Source organism: Stomoxys calcitrans, chromosome 4 (genome assembly GCF_963082655.1).
Source record: "Stomoxys calcitrans chromosome 4, idStoCalc2.1, whole genome shotgun sequence".
Classification (NCBI taxonomy): Eukaryota; Metazoa; Arthropoda; class Insecta; order Diptera; family Muscidae; genus Stomoxys; species Stomoxys calcitrans.
Window position 1 is genome coordinate 98,032,938 of NC_081555.1, and position 23,094 is coordinate 98,056,031.

General features: G+C 42.0%; 1 protein-coding gene across 3 annotated transcripts in view; it reads left to right on the top strand.

The window, feature by feature from the left end:
• LOC106095989 (uncharacterized) overlaps window positions 1–23,094 on the top strand; it is a 173,435-nt gene that overhangs the window by 132,312 nt on the left and 18,029 nt on the right. The window contains exons 1-3 of one of the 3 annotated variants that reach the window (XM_059366623.1): window positions 7,163–7,548; window positions 17,758–17,911; window positions 18,012–18,139. In XM_059366623.1, coding sequence (XP_059222606.1) covers window positions 17,794–17,911; window positions 18,012–18,139 — 246 coding nt within the window. In that variant the 5' untranslated portion in view covers window positions 7,163–7,548; window positions 17,758–17,793. Of the gene's footprint in view, window positions 1–7,162; window positions 7,549–10,600; window positions 10,668–17,757; window positions 17,912–18,011; window positions 18,140–23,094 lie in introns of those variants that run through there. The other 2 variants (XM_013263476.2, XM_059366622.1) reach the window with 2 other exon arrangements.

A 23,094-nucleotide genomic window follows, 5' to 3' on the forward strand; every position in this document is an offset into this window, starting at 1 on the left:
ATAGCTTCCATACCGAGTGATCTGCCGATAAAGGGTCTGAAGCCCATAAAAGCTTTATTTTGTATACGATTTCCCCGAAATTTTACATACAAAATTCAACAGTGACTTATATATATTAGACCACTCAATGTCCGTGCCGAATTTGGGTGCATAAGTTATCCAATTTGCATCAGATTGTGGCGAAAGGGGGTTTACATAAACACCCGAGGTGGTGGGTGTCTAAAGTTCGGCCCGGCCGAACTTAATGTCTGTTTTACTTGTCTTTATTTGCTCGGTTGTGCAAGGCGTTTTGGGAGTTGATACCATCGATTCTGTCTTGTCTCCATTTACTGCCACACCCATTTTCAACAATTTTCTTTCGATTCTTTCAAAAGCTGCAGTAACTACTTCCGTCAGCCGACCCATGATATCGATGTCGTAGGCATAGGTGAGTAGCTTGTGTTCTCTAATCTATTCACATGTGCATCTCGTATTCACATGTGCATCTCGTATTCACATGTGCATCTCGTATAATCTTCTCCAGCAGGATATTAAAGAGATCACGCGATAAGCTTTATCCTTGTCTGAAACCTCGTTTGGTATTGAATTGTTCGGAGAAATTCCTTCCTATTCTTAGTGAGGGACTTGCATCAGCAAATTGTCATCCTGCAATCTTATTAATTTTGCAGGGCTACCAAACCATTGAGGAGGCCACCGTAGCGCAGAGGTTAGCATGTCCGCCTATGACGCTGAAAGCCTGGGTTCGTATCCTGGCGAGACCATCAGAGAAAATTTTCAGCGGTTGTTTCCCCTCCTAATGCTGGCAACATTTGTGAGGTACTATGCCATGTAAAACTTCTCTCCAAAGAAGTGTCGCACTGCGTCACGCCGTTCGGACTCGGCTATAAAAATGTGGTCCCTTATCATTGAGCTTAAAACTTGAATCGGACTGCACTCATTGATATGTGAGAAGTTTGCTCCTGTTCCTTAGTGGAATGTTAATGGGCAAAGTTTGCAGTTTACCAAACCTTTAAACGTATAGGGGTATCGAAAGCGGCTTTGTAGATTTGTCCTTCTCGAGTCTTTTCCAGAATTTGGCGCATTATAGATATCTGGTATATGGGGATTTACCAGGTATAAAGTCACATCGATAGGGCCCAATTATCTCATTGACTTTAGGTTTGAATATTTCACACAGTACGTCCGGGAGCATTTTGTATGCAATGGGGAGGAGGCGTATTCCTCTGTAGTTGACACATTCCGTCTTGTCTCCTATCTTGTATACGGAACATAGTATGCAGAGGTTCCAATCATCGGATATGCGTTCTTCTAGCCACATCGCACAGACAAGCTGGTGCATATGCTTATCAGCATGTCGCCTCCGGTCTTAAATAGTTCAGTGGGCAACCCGTCTGCTACTGCTGTCTTGTTGTTTTTCAGTCGGGTCACTGCTTTTTGGACCTAATTCTGACTAGATGCTTAACATTCTATACCATCATCTGAGATTTGTTCTGCTGTATAATCTTGAAGGACATGATTCATTGCTAGCAGCTGTTAAAAATGTTCTTTACATATCCCAAGTACAATATCGGTTCAGTTACCAGATTTCCTTCTATGTATGTGCCTGCACTGAAGCCATCGTTTTGATATTTAATTCTTTGGTAGAATTTGCGGACTTCATTCTGATTGCTGTACATCTCCATTCGCTCACACTCATGTCTTTCCATTTCCTTTTTTCTTTCTGCGGAATAGATTTGTCTGCTCTCCCCTTTTCTTCCGATACCTCACTTTCATCTGGCGCGTTGCTGCAGAGTGCACGGTTGCTCTGCAAGCCGTAGTCTTGGTTTTAGTAGGATTTCGACACTCTTAGTCATACCATGGGTTTTTTGGGGGGAGGTCTCCTGTGCCCAAGTACGGATTTTGAGGCATTTTCCATGGAGTGGGCAATGAATTGCCACTGCGCCATTATATCATTGGGACAAGGGTGCTTTCATCAAGCAGTTGGGTCAGTCGAGTGGTTTATGCCGTTGCCATCTTCCGTTCAGTGTCAGATCGTACTTTTTTCGCCATGTTCAGACGGGTGCGGACCTTTGCTGCAACAAGGCAATGATCCGAATCTATGATCGCTCCACGAATCGATCGTACATCTAATACGCTAGGTGAATGCCTTCCATCCATCACAACGTGATGAATTTGGTCCCTTACTTCTTGATCTGGGGACAACCATGTGCCGTTGTAAATTTTTTATGTTGAAATCTGGTGCTGTTAACCACCATGTTTTTGCCGCGGCGAAATCTATTAGCCTCATCCCATTATTGGACGTTATCTCGTGGAGGCTTAATTTTCCCACTGTTCAACAAAGATATTATCCTTCCCATTACAATCTCCCAGAACGATTTTAATATCATGGGCGAGCACCGGTCGTTATCTCTCTCTAGGCGCTCGTGCCTTCCTTCGGATCGTGGTCTCAAAGAGGGTTGATGTTGAAAAACTTAACTTACCATCTTCCGGAGTAAAGCTAGAGACTTTTTCAGTCTCCCACTAACCATAAATCGACGGCCAAATTCATACCTCGTTCCATGGCAGCTATAATATAGGACATCGCACTTCCTGTAAGGCACTAATATCTGCCTTGTAAAGGATGATTTTTTTTCTATTACCTTTTTGGCAACACTGGTTTAAATAGTTTGGTTTGTTTCACTTTCGAACATCTTCGGCTTGGCCATACTATCGATTCAAATAAGGATTTTATGAATTTTTGTGAATTTTATGCGTTTTTCTTTGAAAAACTTTCCTATAGCTCTTTATAAATCACCCTTTACTTTTCCAATACATCCACCAGTGCGAATACTGCACCTTCTCCATAAAGAGCCCGAACATTCCCGGTGCAGATCCGCAGATCATGGTTCTTTTTTTCATTTCGCGGGTCGTGAATGTTAAGGGAGTCCGTTCTTATACCCTCAGCCATAGGATGGGGGTATACTACTTTTCCTCATTACTAAGACCCTATAAAGCCATGTCCATCCATCCGTCCGTCCGTCTGTCGAAAGCATGCTAACTTGCGACGGAGTAAAGCTAGGCGCTTGAAAATTTGCATAAATACTTCTTATAAGTGTATGTCGGTTGGGATTGTAAATGGGCCAAAACGATCAATGTTTTGATATAGCTGCCATATAAACCGATCTTGGGTCTTGACTTCTTGAGCTTGTAGAGGGCGTAATTATTATCCAATTTGGCTGAAAATTCGCACGTGATGTTTTAGCACCGGTTTCATTAATCGTGCTTAGTATAGTTTAAATCGGTTCATAACCTGTTTTAGCTGCTATATAAACCGATCTCCCGATTTGACTTCTTGAGCTTCTAGAGGACGAAATTCTTATCCGATTTGGCAGAAATTTTGCAGATATCGTTTTGGTATGACTTCCAACACCTGTATCCTGTATGATCTAAATCAGTCCATAACTTGATGTAGTCGCCATATAAATCGATCTCCCGATTAGACTTCTTTGTCTTCTAGAGGGCGCAATTCTTATCCAATTTGGTCGAAATTTCGCCATGTTGTTTTGGTATGACTTCCAATTCCAATGGTCTTAATTGGTTGATAATCTGATATTGCTGTCATATAAACCCATCTCCCAATATGACTTTCTGAGCCTTTGGAGGGAGCAATTGTTACTCGATTTTCCTGAAATTTTGGAGGTGATGTTTTTTATGACTTCTAACAGCCTTGCCACCATAGTTCAAAGGTTAGCATCTCCGCCTATGACGCTGATCGCCTGTGTTCGAATCCTGGCGAGACCATCAGAAAATTTTTCAGCGGTGGTTTTCCCCTCCTAATGCTGTGAGGTACTATGCCATGTAAAACTTCTCTCCAAAGAGGTGTCGCACTGCGGCACGCCGTTCGGACTCGGCTATAAAATGGAGGCTCCTTATCATTGAGCTTAAACTTGAATCGGACTGTATTCATTGATATGTGAGAAGTTTGCCTCTGTTCCTTGGTGGAATATTCAGGGGCAAAATTTGCATTTGCCACAGCCGTGCAATGTACGGTCCATACCGGTCAATGACTTGATATAGCTCATATATATTTGAAAAAGTCATTCAAAGAACTTGACAAATGAGATCCACGGTGAAGGTTATATAAGGTTCGGGCCGGCCAAACTACACGCTTTTAGTTGATACTATTCTTTTGTTTCGCAGTGAAATCCTTATAATTTTCCGAGAGCGGGTCACTGGCCCAGAGCCTCAACTGCATCGGTTATGTGAGATCGCATATGTATCCTTCGTTATCCCGAGCATCCTGCTCCAAGATCCTACGCTCTCATCCAACCGCCCCTAACCTGGGAAAAGACGTTGATGTTGGCCATTGGCTATTTGAAGACGCCAATAAATCGCCTTGTCATTTCGAGTATCATTGGCACTCAGTATAAGAGTAAGAGTCAGTTCCACCTGACCCAGCACTGACACTCTCCTCAGGAAATCGCTGACAGCCCGTTGCCTCATTTGGTGCTACTCCGCATAAATATGAAGCTTTTCACAATCCGCAACCTGTTAACTCGCCTGTAGCTTTCGGCTAAGCGTCGCGTGATAACGATGAACACCTCACAATTCGGAACTCAAAGTTCCAGCCCACAGTTATCCCGTGTAGGCTGGGTGAACGCATTAAGCTAGTCACACGAAACTGTGCACAGATACTTCTTATTGATGCAGGTCGTTTGGGATGTCACATGGACCATACAATTCAGATTTAGATATTGCTCCCATAAAAAATGCTACTTTGATAAGGATTCTTGAAGCCCCAATGAACACCACTCAATTCGGAGCTCAAAGTTCCAGCTCACAGTTATCCCGTGTCGGTTGGGCGAACGCGTTAAGCTAGTCTTATTGATGCAGGTCGTTAGGGATGCCACATGGACCATACGGCTCGGATTTGGATATTGCTCCCATAAAAAATGCTACTTCGATAAGGATTCTTGAAGCCCCAATGAACACCACTCAATTCGGAGCTCAAAGTTCCAGCCCACAGTGATCTCGTGTCGGTTGGGCGAACGCGTTAAGCTAATCTTATTGATGCAGGTCGTTAGGGATGCCACATGGACCATACAATTCAGATTTAGATATTGCTCCCATAAAAAATGCTACTTCGATAAGGATTCTTGAAGCGCCAATAAACACCACTCAATTCGGAGCTCAAAGTTCCAGCTCACAGTTATCCCGTGTCGGCTGGGCGAACGCGTTAAGCTAGTCTTATTGATGCAGGTCGTTGGGGATGCCACATAGACCATACGGTTAAGATTTGGATATTGCTCTCATAAAAAATGCTACTTCGATAAGGATTCTTGAAGCGCCAATGAACACCACTCAATTCGGAGCTCAAAGATCCAGGGCACAGTTATCCCGTGTCGGTTGGGCGAACGCGTTAAGCTAGTCTTATTGATGCAGGTCGTTAGGGATGCCACATGGAACATACAATTCAGATTTAGATATTGCTCCCATCAAAAATGCTACTTCGATAAGGATTATCATACCAAGTTTTGTCCGAATCGGTGCATAACCTGATATAGCTCCCATAAAAACCGATCTTCCGATTTGACCCCTTGTACTCCTTGAAGCCGTAACTATTATGCGATCGGGCTGAAATGTTTCACGTAGAATGCGGGCACGATTTCAAACAATCCTCATAATTCCGATTTGACGTTTTGAGGTCCTGGAAGTGGCAATTGTTGTCCGATTTAGCTGAAATTTTGAACGTGATCGAAATCAAATCGTCAAATCGGGAGATCGGTTTATATATGAGTTATATGGACCATACGCATCAGGGATGTTGAAAATTATAAAAAAATGTTAAGTGCAAAATTTTAGCCCAATCATATAAGAATGAAAGCTTCTAGTAGCCAACGAATTCAAAATAGAGAACCATTTTATATGGGAGCTATATCCAAACATAAATCGATTTGGCCTATTTCCAATTCCCAACGACCCACATCAATAATAAGTATCTGAGCAAAGCGGATATCCTTATTTGTTCGAACGCTATTGTGATTGCCACAGTTGAAAGGACAGATAGCCGAGAGGATATAGGTAGATCCAATAAGAACATTAAGACTATAAAGAATGTGGTATTCCATGGAATAGTATTTTGCCCAAAAAGTAATTGCGGATTTTTCATATAGTCGGTGTTGACAAATTTTTTCACAGCTTGTGACTCTGTAATTGCATTTTTTCTTCTGTCAGTTATCAGCTGTTACTTTTAGCTTGCTTTTGAAAAAAAGTAAATTTGATTAAAGTTCATTCTAAGTTTTATTAAAAATGCATTTACTTTTTTTAAAAAATCCGCAATTACTTTTTGGGCAACCCAATAAATCGTATTTCGAGGGCTTGTATTACTCCATTCCCTATGATGGTGGCCACAAAATCTTAATTTTGAAAAAAATTTCCTTAAAACAAAGAAATTTTCTTTGAATTTTTCATTTCAACAGTATTGCTTTATTTTTTGGAGTCTGGTGTAGTTTAGTTGCATTGTCCGTAGAAAAACCATCTCATAGACAAATATGCTTTGGACATGACTACTTTTACTTATCCAAGACTATATTGGGACTGACACAGAAGTGAGATGGTAATATTGGACAAATCAACCAAAGCGCATCACCATGGGCCATGGCGAGTGTGGCCAAATGGTGATGGTCAAGACCATAACCACTTTTATATGCAGCATAGGCAAATCGCCCATATGGAAATGAAAAAAAAAGGAAAACTACTGAAAAGAAAAATCACATTAGATGCACTCATTCAATAATGACGTCGTTGGTGCTAGAGCAGTTTCAAATTGTGGATATGGAAGATAACCAGTATTTCCTGTCACCACTTTGTCCACGCTTTAAGCTTAGTTTTTGCCTTTATAAGATTTATTAATCTTTCGGTTTTTTCTTCTTTCATTTGTGTTTCTGTTTTTTGCCATCTGCCATGGAGTTGGTGAATTATTGAAACTAAGAAAAAAGTATGGGAGGCGATAATATCTATTTGCAAAGAGATGGAGGAAGCATTATGGAAATGAGAAGCTATGAGTATTGAAGAGCATGAAAAAATGAAGACTAAATTAAATTTACCAAATGACAATTAAATCAAATTTGGAAATTAGTTTTCTTCTTGAAAAAAAATCTCATGTAAATTTATTTGTCATAGCAATTTATTCAAAATTTCATAATCATAGAAAACTTGGACAAAATTTAGGAAAAATTTCTCAAAATGTCCGTACTGAAGGACGCGATAAGTGCGAATTCTGTTCTAACCATAGGCAGCATAACGGTAGACCTCTGCAAGTTTAGAGTGGACCACATAAACATGGAGCATTTACAAGCCCCAATTCCTGAACATCTGTCATCCGTTACTCTATGGGCCTTATTTCGAAGTAGTAGCTATTAAATCGCTAAAATAAGGCCCACAGATTGTAGTTCTCTGGAATGAGTAAGACAGTTCCTACTTTGACAAGCTTGTCTTGGATATTTCTGTGGCCCGGTGTCTAGAACAGGTGAATTTTGTACAGTTCAGCCACCCTGCTAAGAAATATGCGTGAGTCAAAGGCACATTTTGTTCTTTTATTGCTAAGATCTCTGCTTAATGCACACTACAGCTATCGGATTACAAAGAAAGTTCCTATATCCTCAAGGCTTTAATCGCATTAAATTCGTTGAATCATATGGTGGCATATGGTGGTGGACGGCGCTTCAAAAGTCCACCTACTACTCAATACTGAACCGGCGTCAAAGGATGGCTTGTTTGTGCATCACAGCCGCACTGAGGACAACACCACCAGATGCACTGAATTTAATACTACATCTTATGCCTCTGAACATTGTGGCTAGACAAATTGCAGCGACCACTGCCGTGAAGTTAAAAGAGTTTTATCATTGGTCATGTGGCGGCTACGGAAACTGTGTTATCCTTGACTGAATGCCCTAAATTTTGCTACATATCAAAATTCTACCAAATCACGCAAAACCCGATTTCGACCACACTTGGGATAATTGTTGGAAGTCGTAACAAAACACTACGTGCAAAATTTCAGCCCAATCGGCTACCAATTGCTGCTTCTCGGGTCTCAAGATGTCAAATCGGGAGATTGGTTTATAAGGGAGCTATTGTATATCAGGTTGTTGACCGATTTGGACCATACATGGCACAGATGTTAGGAATTTGTGCAAATTATTTTGTACTAAGAACCTGAAATGGATTTTTATGCATTCGTTATGCATAAAAATCCATTTCAGGCTGAAATTCGTCAAAAAATCTCGATGTGAAAATTATTAAAGCTGAAAATCGTCCGCTTGCTAATTATTAGATAAGAAGGCTAAAATATGCTTGATTATTAAAACGAGTGATACCATTATGAAAAGCGAACTTCTTCAACAATCCATTAATGTAATCTTATTTGAAAAATTCGTAAAATTGACGAAGTAAGAGCTACTTGAGATTCATTTGTGCTAGAAAGGGAAAAACTTTAAATTTTGATAGAATTTTTAGTAATTTGTGAAAATTTGCTCTATTTTCGATTTTTGACAGGGGAGACCAAATTTTTGTGTGTAAAGAATGCATAACAAATGCAAAAAATCCATTTCAGGCAGAAATTCGTCAAAAAAAAAAAATCTATATGAAAATTTGATCAGATGGTGGGTCCCCTATTATAAAAGCTAAAAAACGTTCGCTTTCTAATTCCAGGGGCTCAAGAAGTCAAATCAGGAGATCGGTTTATATGGAAGCTATTGGTTTATATGGAATCTAAACCGATATGGCCCATTTGCAATCCCCTACGACCTACATCGATAAGAAGTATCTGTGCAAAATTACAAGCAGCTAAATTTACGCGTTCGACCTCTATCGTGATTTCCACGGCTTGATAGACGGACATGCTAGATCGACTTAGAATGTCATGGAAATGTTATGGGGTCGCTGATCAATATATCGAGGTATTGCAAACGGAATGACTAGATAGTATATCCCCTAACGGAATGCTAGTCCTACTAGAGTGGTGGGTATACAAATACCATTGGGAAAATCAAACAATCCGTACAATAGCTGATATCTCGTTGTACTACAATTTCAGTTATGTTCAGTCCGAAGTGTCGAGAAATTTCAGCATGTCACCCAGACCTAAATTCATTTTCTCAACAAGGTCATGAAGGAACGGACGACTCTAGGTTAGGTTAGGTTTAAGTAGCAGTCTGCCATCAGATTCACTTAGACGTTTTCGTTCATTGTGATACCACAGGAGCAGTAGAAGGAAGATGCCTTCTAGTTCCTACCGTTGAATCATCCAGATCGCTTTAAAAAGCCCAACAACTTGCGAATGTTCACTTCCGCTAAATCAGACAGGTTCTCAAAGAATGAGAACCTAATGTGGAACTTTTTCTGACTGCTAGTGCGGGACACACACCGAAGGTGTTCTATAGTTTCTTCTTCTTCTTCGATGTCCTCACAGCTTCTGCAAAAGTCGTTACTGGCAACTTTCAGTCTGTCAGCATGTTTTCCGATTAGACATGTCATGACGCACACAATGACTGAGACGTCTGTTCCAGCCAGTGACAGCAAAGCGGTAGAACTCTTTAAGTCAAGATTATGCCACTTAGTTTTGGAATGCTCACAGACCCCTCGTTGTGACCATCTATTATTCATTGTCCTTCGGGCCTTTTCCTAAAAAGTTAGTTTACATGTCGCTAGAGGGATTCCCGCTGAGTCCAGTTTCCCTGGAATGTGTGAGGCAGTTCATAGTATCGCAAGCTCGTACTCTTTACAATTCCCTGGAATATCACTGTGGCCTGGCACCGAGAACAGGTGAATATTGAACTTTTCAGCCATCTCGTTGAGAGATTCTATTACCAGGGATATCGGTTCTATCAGGAATAGTGGTGCAGTCCTTTTTAACAAAAAGCGGCTCAGGTAGGGTGTAATCTACACTGCCTGGAATATCGGATATTGTTTCAAGGATAACACAGTGTCAGTAGCCGCCACATGACCAATGAGAAAGCTCCCTTAACCCACGGTAGTGGTCGCTGCAATTTGGGTAGCCACAATGTCCAGAGGCATAAGATGTAGGATTAAATTCAGTGCGTCAGATGGTGTCGTCCTCAGTGCTGCTATGATAGACTGGTTCCCTAAGCCAGGCGAAGCCAATGATGTTAGCTGCGGTGTACACTTGCTTGTTAGTCTCGCAAGTGAACCAACTAACAAGAGGAGATAAGGAAATGTTTTTCGTTTATCAACTCTATGCTAGCTATTGTGTAGTGTACTCTTGAGGGCATAAAAAGGCGTCTAGGCTGTTCTTTACTTCAGGCACGCTCTAAGCTCACCGTTATTCTGAAGGAATATTGTTTTGTAACCGCTGCTGCTTAAAACCTTTATATCGTTCCCTTGGTCCTCCTCGTGAAGATGGATTTGCAGGTTTTCCAAAACCAGCTTAGATTGGTTCAGGTTAATCTGCACATGTTCTATAACAACTGCTTACAACTTGGGCTCAATTCTACCCCATTCGGCTGTGATTATTTCGTTTTAACATAATTTTCATTTATGGGTTCCAGAAATAAATTATTATAAATTTTTCTCTGAAATGATTGTGTTTTATGGTATCCTTGCAATTTGCCTTTTATTCAAATCAACTGCCTTGTTAAGCTTCAAATTGACTTCAATCCCGAAATGTAAGCCCAACACTTTGTTGAAATATCCGACATATCTATTAAACCATTCTCATATTTGCTCATACATTTTTCACATTACCCACAAACTTTTTATTCGTGTAGATGCTTTCCCCATGAGAAATACCAAAAAAAAACTCTTTTTGAACAGAATAAAATTTGTATTCTAAGACAGCTTTTGTTTCAACGTAATCCCTAGAATTCTTGAATACTAATTAAAGTCCATCATCAGGCAACAGCATAAAGGCATCAGCATCATCATAAGCATCAGAATCAGCAGCAGCAACAGCACCATCACCATCACCGGACCAACAACCAAATGCACATTCACTTAATAGTTTTCAGGGGAAAAACAGACAGAGACCACCACCATATATGAGTATTGTTTGTTCAACAATTTGCACAACTTTTGTTCAACTTGGTTATTCGCAATGCCCTTTGGGGTGAAATGCAAAGCAACTCATTTCATAAATTAAAATATTTACTACGCTTCGGCATAGTTCTTTAAATGCAATTACGAATTGATTTTTAGGAACACTTTAAATGTCATTAAAATTGTTTACCATTTGTTTTTAAAATAAAATAAAGGGTGATTTTTTTGAGGTTAGGATTTTCATGCATTAGTATTTGACAGATCACGTGGGATTTCAGACATGGTGTCAAAGAGAAAGATGCTCAGTATGCTTTGACATTTCATCATGAATAGACGTACTAACGAGCAACGCTTGCAAATCATTGAATTTTATTACCAAAATCAGTGTTCGGTTCGAAATGTGTTCATTCATGTGTTCAGCGATGAGGCTCATTTCTGGTTGAATGGCTACGTAAATAAGCAAAATTGCCGCATTTGGAGTGAAGAGCAACCAGAAGCCGTTCAAGAACTGCCCATGCATCCCGAAAAATGCACTGTTTGGTGTGGTTTGTACGCTGGTGGAATGATTGGACCGTATTTTTTCAAAGATGCTGTTGGACGCAACGTTACGGTGAATGAACACATTTCGAACCGAACACTGATTTTGGTAATAAAATTCAATGATTTGCAAGCGTTGCTCGTTAGTAAGTCTATTCATGATGAAATGTCAAAGCATACTGAGCATCTTTCTCTTTGACACCATGTCTGAAATCCCACGTGATCTGTCAAATACTAATGCATGAAAATCCTAACCTCAAAAAAATCACCCTTTAATTATCCGCAGTGAACATTTGATAGTTGACAATGAAGCAAACAACATCACATAAAATCCTTGATAATGGTTTCACGAAGTCAACCGAAATATCGCAATAAACAATTCATTAAAACTATGCATGCAAGACCGACGATTGGATAGCTCGCATTCGATTTGCCCTTCCTTGTATATTCGTCCGCCTTCTCACTTCCTAGAATACCAACATGTCTGCTTACCCAGGTTAGCACTTTGTCATGAGGCCGGTGTTTATTCACCGAGTCTAAACATTCCGTTACGCATCTCCACCTCACTGTTCTTGAATCCCATGGCAGCCGGTTTTACGTACCGGATTGATCCGATGAACTCCTTCATCAGCATGGGCTGCCGCCTCAGATTACAACACTCTGCTACAACAACAACAACAACTGTCCTTGAACTCAAGGCCTCCATACTGTACACATAAAACCTGAGTTTAGAAGAGGGTAAATCCTTCCCAGGTTTTCATTTGCTAGCAACAGCCTCACAGTCCTCTGCCTTAAATCCGGTACACCCGTTCGGCAGTCCCACCTACATTCCGTGTTCAGTGGCTCGGTAGTGGACCCCCATTATCATCCCTGAATCCATTTTTGGAGCCATCTCTTCTCGAGGTATTATTATTATTATCAAAAACAGCCTTCGCGTTCCACTCCTCTATCACTCTCCCTCAGGAAATCGAACCTGATGATCCTATTAGCATCCCCAGTATATAGAATGGAACTGTAGCTGTACCCATTGTACTTCAGCTTGCTAAGTTTCCTGAGCGTGAGCGCAACCATGGCGGCCCAGTTCTGAATATTATAAACCTGAATGGGTTGCATTTCCCACATCGCCTTCAAACCCGCTTGCAGTGTAGATCTTAGCTCCCGTGTTTCCCACGCAGACCATTCTTTGCATCTTGTGGTACTCCATGGAGGGAGCATGGTCTGGCAATGCTCATGCCTACATCATGGGTCGGTCAGTTGATAGTGTTCTTCACGGCGTAGTGTGTTACAAAATGGGAAACATGGGAACCGGCGTCTTCATATTTGCGGCATTCTTGAATATATTGGGTTGCCCAAAAAGTAATTGCGGATTTTTTAAAAGAAAGCAAATGCATTTTTAATAAAAATTAGAATGAACTTTAATCAAATATACTTTTTTTACACTTTTTTTTCTAAAGTAAGCTAAAAGTAGCAGCTGATAACTGACAGAAGGAAGAATGCAATTACAGAGTCACAAGCTGTGAAAAAATTTGTCAACGCCGACTATATGAAAAATCCGCAATTACTTTTTGGCAACCCAATAGAAGGGAATTTTAAAAACGTGAAATTTGGGTCCTTACTTCGTGATTGATATCAGAGTCGCCCCTCTTCTGGTGACTTGAATTGATGTTATGCTGAAGGGCAGAATAATCAATGCATCGCTGGCTGAGGGCTCAATGAGGAAGATTGTGACTAGGTAACAGGAAGGGGGTTTATCCCCTGTCTTGTGGTTTTTAGTTATAAATGGGATTCTCAGGTCCTTCGAGCAGGAAGGAGTGAATGTGGTTACCTATGCAAAAGAAGTCGACATTTTGAATGGTGTTCGGTTTCTCTCTACTATCACGGATATCCTTCAGGGCGCGCTATGGAAGATTTCTAGATGACTGAGGACCAATGTACTTGGCATAAACCCCAAAAAGACAGTGCTGGTATTGTTCGTCAGATGGAGGACGTATGGCAAGTTCAGGGCACCGGTCCTTGATAGAGTGCAGCTGCTGCTCCCTCGGGACGCCAAATACTTGGGCGTTATTCTTAACCAGAAATTTAGCTGGAGAAGGAACGTTGATGAGTGAGTCCAACAAAGGCTAAATGCGCTCTACTCATGTCACAACTCAATAGGTAGTAGATGGAGCCGGCCGATCCTCAACTACGGATGCCTGCTGTAGCATCAGGCTCTTAAGAGGTTATAGGATATTTTGACGGTGCTGAAAGGAGTGCTCCGAGAGCAGCACTAAATTCTATACCTTATCTTAGTCCTAGGCACCAGGGACGATCCACAGGATGTACACTATTGTGGGCCGGCCGATCCTTAACTACGGATGCCTGCTGTAGCATCAGGCTCTTAAAAGGTTATAGGATATTTTGACGGTGCTGAAAGGAGTGCTCCGAGAGCAGCACTAAATTCTATACCTTATCTTAGTCCTAGGCACCAGGGACGATCCACAGGATGTACACTATTGTGGTCCGGCCGATCCTCAACTACGGATGCCTGCTGTAGCATCAGGCTCTTAAGAGGTTATAGGATATTTTGACGGTGTTGAAAGGAGTGCTCCGAGAGCAGCACTAAATTCTATACCTTATCTTAGTCCTAGGCACCAGGGACGATCCACAGGATGTACACTATTGTGGGCCGGCCGATCCTTAACTACGGATGCCTGCTGTAGCATCAGGCTCTTAAAAGGTTATAGGATATTTTGACGGTGCTGAAAGGAGTGCTCCGAAAGCAGCACTAAATTCTATACCTTATCTTAGTCCTAGGCACCAGGGACGATCCACAAGATGTACACTATTCTGGTCCGGCCGATTCTCAACTATGGATGCCTGCTGTAGCATCAGGCTCTTAAGAGGTTATAGGATATTTTGACGATGCTGAAATCTGGAGCGAGAAGGAGTGCTCCGAGAGCAGCACTAAATGCTCTACTTAATCTCAGTCCTAGGCATGTGTACAAAGAGTGTGCGGCGCCCTCAGAGCGGGGGAGTCAGTGACAAGACGCTTTTCAGTTTTTGGGCATTGTTTATTCTGCAGATGGTCAATGGCGTGAGACGACTGTATGGCAGTGGCCACTCGACGAACTATGTGCTGGGCTGATCGTTCTTCGATGGCGATTTGGAGGTCGTTTTCCGGGACAGGGAGGGTCCAAGCTGGATGTGAACACCAGGGAAGGAGTTTTCAATAAGTTCTTAGGAATTGGAGAATCTCGAAAACTTCTGGACGAGTGCAGTGTCTTCAGGCTGAGGTTACTGCAATCCTCGGGGCCTTATATGTGATTCTAAGTCAGCAGCGGTGACCCTGTCAGATTCTCACGACTTATGTGGACAGTCCGACGGCGCTGCAGACCATGAGTGCTGGTTATGTGAAGTCGAGGCTTGTTGGGAGATTCCAGAGCGTCACGTACTTTTGAAGACTGCTCTCAGATTGCGCCTGACAACAACATCTAAAAACAAGTAAAAGCGTGCAAAGTTCGGTCGAGCCGAATCTTGGAAACACACCACCACTGGAGTGAGACGACTATATGGCATTGGCCACTCGACGAACTATATGCTGGGCGGATCATTCTTCGATGGCGATCTGGTGGTTGTTTTCCGGGACAGGGAGGGTCCAAGCTGGATGTGAACACCAGGGTAGGAGTTTTCATTGAATTCCTAGGAATTAGAGAATCTCGAAAACTTCTGGACGAGTGCAGTGTCTTCAGGCTGAGGTTACTGCAATCCTCGGGGCCTTAGATGTGATTCTAAGTCAGCAGCGGCGACCCTGTCAGATTCTCTCGACTTATGTGGACAGTCCGACGGCGCCGCAGACCATGACAGCTTCTAGGAACCGAACAAGGATGATCAATGAACGGTTCACATGGGAGCTATATCAGGTTATAGACAGATTTAGACCGTGTTTGAACGTATTTGGCGCAGTTTTTGGAAGTCGTAACAGAACACCGAATCTAAAATTTCAGCCAAATAGGACAAAAAATTACGACTTATAGGGGATTAAGAAGTCAAATCTTGAGATCGGTTTTATGGGAGCTTAATCTGAACCTATATGGCCCATTTGCAATCCCCAACAACCTACCAAATCCAAAATTTCAGGCAAATCGGACAAAAATTGCGTCTTCCAGGTGCTCAAGAGGTCAAATCGGGAGATAGGTTTTATGGGAGCTATATCTAAATCTGAACCAATATGGGCCATTTGCAATCTCCAATGACCTACACTAATATTAAGTATCTTTGCAAAATTTCAAGCGGCTAGCTTTATTCGTTCGACCGCTTTCGAGACGAACGGATGGACATGGCTAGATCGACTCAGAACGTTGAGACGATCAAGAATCTATATACTTTATGGGATCTTAGACGAATACTTCGAAGTGTTACAAACGGAATGACTACATCAGTATACCCCTATCCTATGGTGGAGGGTATAAAAGTGTGTTTTAAGCAGTGGTTATCTCCTGCTAATGCTGGTGACATTTTTTAGGTACTGTACCATTTGGTATGGCATCTACATTAAAACTTCCCCAGAAAGAGGTGTCGCACTGCGGCACGCCGTTCGGATTCGGCTATTAAAAGGTGGGTCCTTATCATTGAGGTTAAACTTGAATCGTACAGCACTCATAGATATGTGATAAATTCAGCCTTGTTCCTAAATCGTATGTTTATGGGCAAGTTTTCTTTTCATCAGATTTTGCTGCGTTCCAAGCCATCAAAGGGTGGCGGAGAACGAGGCGACTGACGAACTGTCTAGGTTTGGATCGCGGTTGGACTCTGTGAGAGCGACGGCCATGGTAACCCCCTTTGTGCAGGCTGTTTTGGATTGTGGATGCATACTAGGGCGAATGCGCTGATTTGGAGTGGGTTGGCACTAGGTGCTGCAGGGTTACTAAGGCCCTTAGGTCGAGGTTCTCCAGAACAAGGACCTCGATGGTTCTTGAGGTGGGAAATTGGATTGTTAGAGGGTATTCTGACCGGCCACTGTGGTCAGCCACCGGGTTTGCACTGGGGCCGAGGCCGAGGTTCTCCAGAACGAGGACATCGATGGTTCTTGCGGTGGCCATTGGATTGTTGGCGGGTAGTCTGATTGGCCACTGCGATCTCAGGTCGGTTCTGCAGGGTCTGTAAAGATGAGGAGGAGATGAATATGGTCGAGCATCTGCTAATGCTACGTGATATCGGGGAGAGAGAGTAGGATTATGGGTGAACACCACTTCTCTCCAATTGACTCTCTACATTCTTTCGATCCCCGGTCATTCTGGACTTCTGTTAAGGCCTGGGATTGCTGACGGATCGGCTCTCTAGTCGGCCACACTTTTTTCCGGTTTCTACGCCAGTTTTTCCTTTATCTGGCTTCTTTCGTCTCTCTCTCCCTTTCTCCCTCTCCTTTTCTCTCTCTCCCTTTCTCTCTCTCCCTTTCTCTCTCTCCCTTTCTCTCTCTCCCTTTCTCTCTCTCTCTCTCTCCCCTTCGCTCTCTCCCTTTCTCTCTCTCATTCCCTCTCTCTCTCTCTCTCTCTTAATTCATTTCAGACGGCTTGTTTCCTCCGTATTCCTTTTCTATGACTATTTCACAAAGACGTAAGCCTAAAATACGGTACCTTATATCTCTAGTAATGTGTCTGACTTTAGCAATATGAAGATGTGTTTCTCAAAGAAGCCGTCAGCAATAACTGTTATGCCCTTTACCTCACCACTTCAATTAATCTGTAGCCTCACCCAATAGACTTCTTCGGGTCTTTGACGCAGCTGGAGTTAAGTAAGTCCCCTGCGAAATTGAGTTGTCAAAAAAATGTTTGTTAGTTCCAACTACTTCTTAACCCATGGCATATGTCTATTTTTCCCCTTGGTATTTTGCTGCAAACCAAAAGCACAAAAGATGTTCTTTGCATTGTACAAAACCCCTTCTTGCTTATTGCCAAGGCATAAATAAGCATAAGGAAACATCTATGTTTTAATTAAAATGCCACTGTTATAATGAATGTTTAAATATTTGCCAGAGAAATATGGACATTTAACATTTCTGTTGTATTCCGTAGCACTATTCCGCATAGACATAACAACAATACAACACATTCACACACATACACTCACACACTAATACATGCTTATAACCATTGTTACTTAACTATTTCATTTTTTTTTTTTTTTTTTTTTGTTATTTCTTTACAGTTTAGTTTAGTCTTAGCTGGTAATGAATTGTGGCCAATGGAAAGGCCGGATGGTATGCCAAACATAGTCTCATTAGAAGTGATGTGCGGTAAGGATCACATGGATGTTCATTTAACGTTTTCACATCCGTTTGAGGGCATTGTTAGTTCAAAGGGTAAGTTCGGCTAGCTAGTTAGCTACTCAATGACTTATTTTCACAAACTAAGATGTTAAATGTTTTTTCATTCTTTGTTTTTTGTTTCCCACTCGAAAAGGTCAACACAGTGATCCCAGATGTGTTTATGTGCCTCCATCAACGGGCAAAACCTTCTTCTCATTCAGAATATCATATTCACGATGTGGTACCAAACCCGATTTGAATGGACAATTTTATGAAAATACGGTAAGTGGAAAAAAATTATAATGGTAGGAATAGGAATGGGTGATTTGAATGTTAACATTGGGAAGTACCCTTAAAAAGGGGAAATTTCCCCTCATTTTAGATATTTTTGTAAATATTGGGTTGCCCAAAAAGTAATTGCGGATTTTTCATATAGTCGGCGTTGACAAATTTTTTCACAGCTTGTGACTCTGTAATTGCATTCTTTCTTCTGTCAGTTATCAGCTGTTACTTTTAGCTTGCTTTAGAAAAAAAGTGTAAAAAAATGTATATTTGACTAAAGTTCATTCTAAGTTTTATTAAAAATGCATTTACTTTCTTTTAAAAAAATCCGCAATTGCTTTTTGGGCAACCCAATATTTGGTTTTTTTTCTTTGTTATCCTTGCATTTTAGAAACATATTGCCTTTGGTACTATTGCGAAGATTATATTGTGTAATATTTTAACCCTCATACATTTCATTCGAGGAATCGTTTTGTCCTTTTTACAAAAATGGTTCAATAGTCCCATAAAATGAAATAATTTGAGTTTTAGGTTGAATGGGTGGCCCATCATGAAAGTTGAGTCTACTCGGTAGCCAGTCTTGAGCGTTCTGATACCCTAGTGAGAAAAAAAAGTGTAGGTGAAAAGTGAATATGCACCATTTTTGAACCCGTAGCAGCTTTAACAAAATATGGCCTCACCTTGGGCAAACCTAGGCGACCCGCCAAGCCAAGTTGTCGGATTGTCAATGTGGGGGTCGTGGCTATGATTCCCATCAGAGGCCTTGGTCTTCGCCACTGTGGTATCACATTGGACTTAAAATTTCTCTAAGTGAGTCTGCAAGTGACTGCCTCTCTTACCTTACCTAAGGCCAAATCTAGTACGGAATGGAATGGAATGTTCATGGGTAATTTAGAAGTTTAGTAGCGAAACTCACTGTTTGAAAATTCAGCGAAATCGGGTAATAAATAAATCAATTGTTGGCGAAACACTCTAAACCGGAAGATCAGTATAAATGTCAGTAAAGTCCAATTATAGTTCGATCTGAACATACACCGCACGGACGACGAAAAACCGAACAGGTTACAGTGACAAAGTTGAGTGAAATTGGGCAATAAATGCGGCATCAAGGGACCTTAGACGTTAAATCGGAAGATAGGTCTATATGGGAGCTATATTAAGATATTGTCCGATCTAGACCATACTCCAGGGCCATAAGACATCTCACTGTTTCCAATTTCAGCGAAATCGAGTAATGAATACGTCTTCTATTGGTCTTAGACCACAAATCGGTCTATATGGGAGCCGATTTGATATTGTCCGATCTAGACCATATTACATACTTTTCTAAGACAACTCACTGTGCCACATTTCAGCGAGAAATAAATGCAACTTTGACCTTAAATCGAGAGATCGGCCTATATGGATATTGTCTGATCTAGACCATATTCCATACCGATGTAGCGGCTTTGACCTTAACTCGGGAGATAGGTCTATATGGGGGCTGTTATAAGATATTGTCTGATCTATACCATATTCCATACCGATGTCGAGGGCCCTAAGACATCTCACTGTGTTCAATTTCAGCGAAATCGGGTAATGAATGCAGCTAAGACCTTAACTCGGGACATCAATCTACATGGGGGCTATATAAAAATATTTTCCGATCTAGAACATACTCGATACTGAAGTCCAGAATTATAGCATAACTCACTATGTAAAATTTCAGCGAAATCGGGAAATAAATGCTGCTTAGACATTAAATCAGGAGATCAGCCTATATGAGGGCTGTATTAAGATATTGTCGGATCTAGACTATATTCGATACCGATATCAAGGACCCTGAGACATCTCCTTATATCCAATGCCTGCGAAATGGGGTAATGAAAGCGTCTTCTATCGACCCAAGACCATAAATCGGTCTATATGAGGGGCTGTTTTAAGTTATTGTCCGATGTAAGCCATATTCGATATCAAAATAGAGGGCCCTTAGACAACTCACTTTGGCGAATTTCGGCGAAATCGGGTAATCTATATGGTTGCTATATAAAAATATTATCCAAAATAGACCATATTCGATACCGAAGGCGTAACATTCGTTATGCGGTATTTTCATCCCACATCCATATGGCGCTCTTATCAAAGTAAAAGTAATCGTACATGTAATAATGGAGGCCACCATAGCGCAAAGGTTAGCATGTCCGCCTATGACGCTGAACGTCTGGGATCGAATCCTGTCGAGAATATCAGATAAAATTTTCGGCAGTTATCCTCTTCTAATGCTGGTAACATGGTTCTATGTAACGTAAAAACTTCTTTCTAAAGGGGTGTCGCACTGCGACACACCGTTCGGACTCTTAAAACTTGAATCGGACAGCACTGATTGATGTGTGAGAAGTTTGCACCTGTTCCCTAATGAAACTTTCATTGGAGAATTTGCATTTTTGCACGTGATACTATTTAGTACCCTCTTATCAAAGGCCAGCAGTTTCCTTTTTCCTCCTTCGCCCTATGGTAAGCCAGAGCGCCCTGGCTATCTGGCATTCATATACAGATTGCCACCTGCGTACCGCATCTGCACTGGACACTCCCTCTACTATGCTCAGTAGTTCGACAAGTGGATTGTATACAACACAGGGGATTGGTTCGCAACCTGCATATCAGCCATTCCTGCCATATTCGTCCGCCTTCTCCTTTCCAGGAATACAATCGTAACCGGAGTCTATTCAAAAATTTCAAAAACTTCGCCACATGGTGTTGTCTTGTTCAACGACCTCCTGTTGGATGCATCAATTGTCTCCTGGTTGCTGTTGATGTAAAATCCCTTTTGTCTTCTCACAAATTTTGGCCAGCAGAAATCTTGGAGATCACTTTCCACAACATAGTGCCCTCCAATTCTCGGCAGAATATTACCCAGGAACACCTTTCCGCTTTTCTCGTCTCCGTTATGAACCTGCAAATGGCCCCACGATATTCGTCCCAGCCCTTGGCCATATTCTCTTTCTTCTTTTACTAAAGAGCCTCCTGCTTCCCTTCCTGAGAATCTTGAATCACGAATGGCTCGTCTTACGCGGAGGTACATTTTTCAGGGCATGCCTTCCGAAAGGAATTGTTCAGGCACTCCGTAGCAAACCCCACTGCAAACTCCACTTCCCTTGCGTCCGATATAGGCGAAGTGTTCCCAAAAGAAGCACCAGACGTCCCAGTTTGAGACTTAGGTTAGGTTGAAAAATGGGTGCGGATATTAATCCGCCTCATGCCCATATGGACGTACACCTAAGCCAGTAATCGGCTTATGGTGCGCTCTAAATACTAAAAATTAACCTCAAAGAAGAAAATTAAAGTCAGAAATTCCGTGCTGCATGCAAAATTCTTAATTGTTCTCCATATCACGTTCCAAAGATGGTTTATATCTGGTATTGTGTCCCCACCTAAGTACCGGTGTCTTTTAGCCACTAAAGCCGGCAATGATATAGGAAATGTTTCAACGTTTCATCATCTTATCCATATGCTCTACACATGATATCGTTTGCCGCACCGATTTGGCATAAATGAGCTCGTAGTCCTATGAGTACTGCTATGATACCAAAAGGTTTACTGACCTTCCGCTTGCTTCCTTTCAGTAATAGCCTCGTATTCTCACAATCCGGATCTCTTCTCACAATCCGGAACTCCCCATAGAATCTCGTCGCCCTACCGACCGCTTCATTGTTCGTCGCCCACTTGGACTGCGTTGACCCGAAATGCTTCGGGTTAACCAAGTTTATTGACGGCAGTACTCTGCCCTTCACTGCCAAATCGTCTGCTTTTTCATTCCCCCTTACGCCGCTATGACCCGGCACCCAAACAATACGGATTTTGCCATTCTTACTGCAATACTGTTCGTGACCTTACCGCCCTGGTTGTTATTACCCCTAATGGCCATTTACTGTCCGTAAAGATGTTCACACGACGTACTCGCGTTAGTACCACACCATTTCACGCATTCCGTGATCGCCCGGATCTCTGCCTGCAGGACCGTATTATAGTCAGGCAATCTAAGATAGATCTCAGTCCCTGTGTTTTCAATGTAGACACCAGTCCAATTCTGTCCTCTAGCTTTCATCCATTCGTATAACATTATCATCCATATGGCAACCGTCAATTCAAGACTATGCCGCTGGCAGCAGTGTCTCGCACTAGACCACAGGTGTCGTCTCAGGTATCAGATCACAAACATCCTCCAGGTTTCCTATCGTTGCCTCGATTGTACCTCTATGATAAGACCTGCTCCTATCCTCTATCCATTTTCCCATCACCTTAAGTCTCATATGGCCGCAATGGCTGCCTCACACTTAATCTGCATGTTAAAGGGTCGGATATTTACAATAGTCTCCAGTGCCCTAGTGGGCGTGGTCCCGGCCACAGGTGTCGTCTCAGGTATCAGATCACAAACATCCTCCATTCCTTCCAGGTTTCCTATAGTTGCTTCGATTATACCTCGATGGTAAGACCTACTCCTATCCTCTATCCATTTACCCATCTCCTTAAGTCTCATATGCTCGCAATGGCTGCCTCATACTTAATCTGTATGTTAAAGTGTCGGATATCTAGAATAGTATCAAGTTCCCTAGTGGGCGTGGTTCTCATCGCTCCGCCTATGCCAAGACAACATGTTCTCCGAACCTGATGTATTATTCTTACGTTTCACTGTTTCTCCATCGCAGTCCCCAAAACAACTCAGACGTAAGTAATTATTGGTCTAATCCGAGGAATATCCTCAGATTCCGGCCCCATTTCGAACCTACGGCCATAGTGCCCAAAATCCGAGAGCCTTCTCTTCACTTCCAATTCAGTTTCCTGCCCAAGATCACTCCTTTTTCAGATATCGAAATCATCTTATTGAGGAAATGGGCCCATCTTCGGTTTCCTCATGAACAGGCAGATTTCAGTTTTTTTCTGGGTTAACATTGAGACCTCTAGGTCTAGCCAGGTCG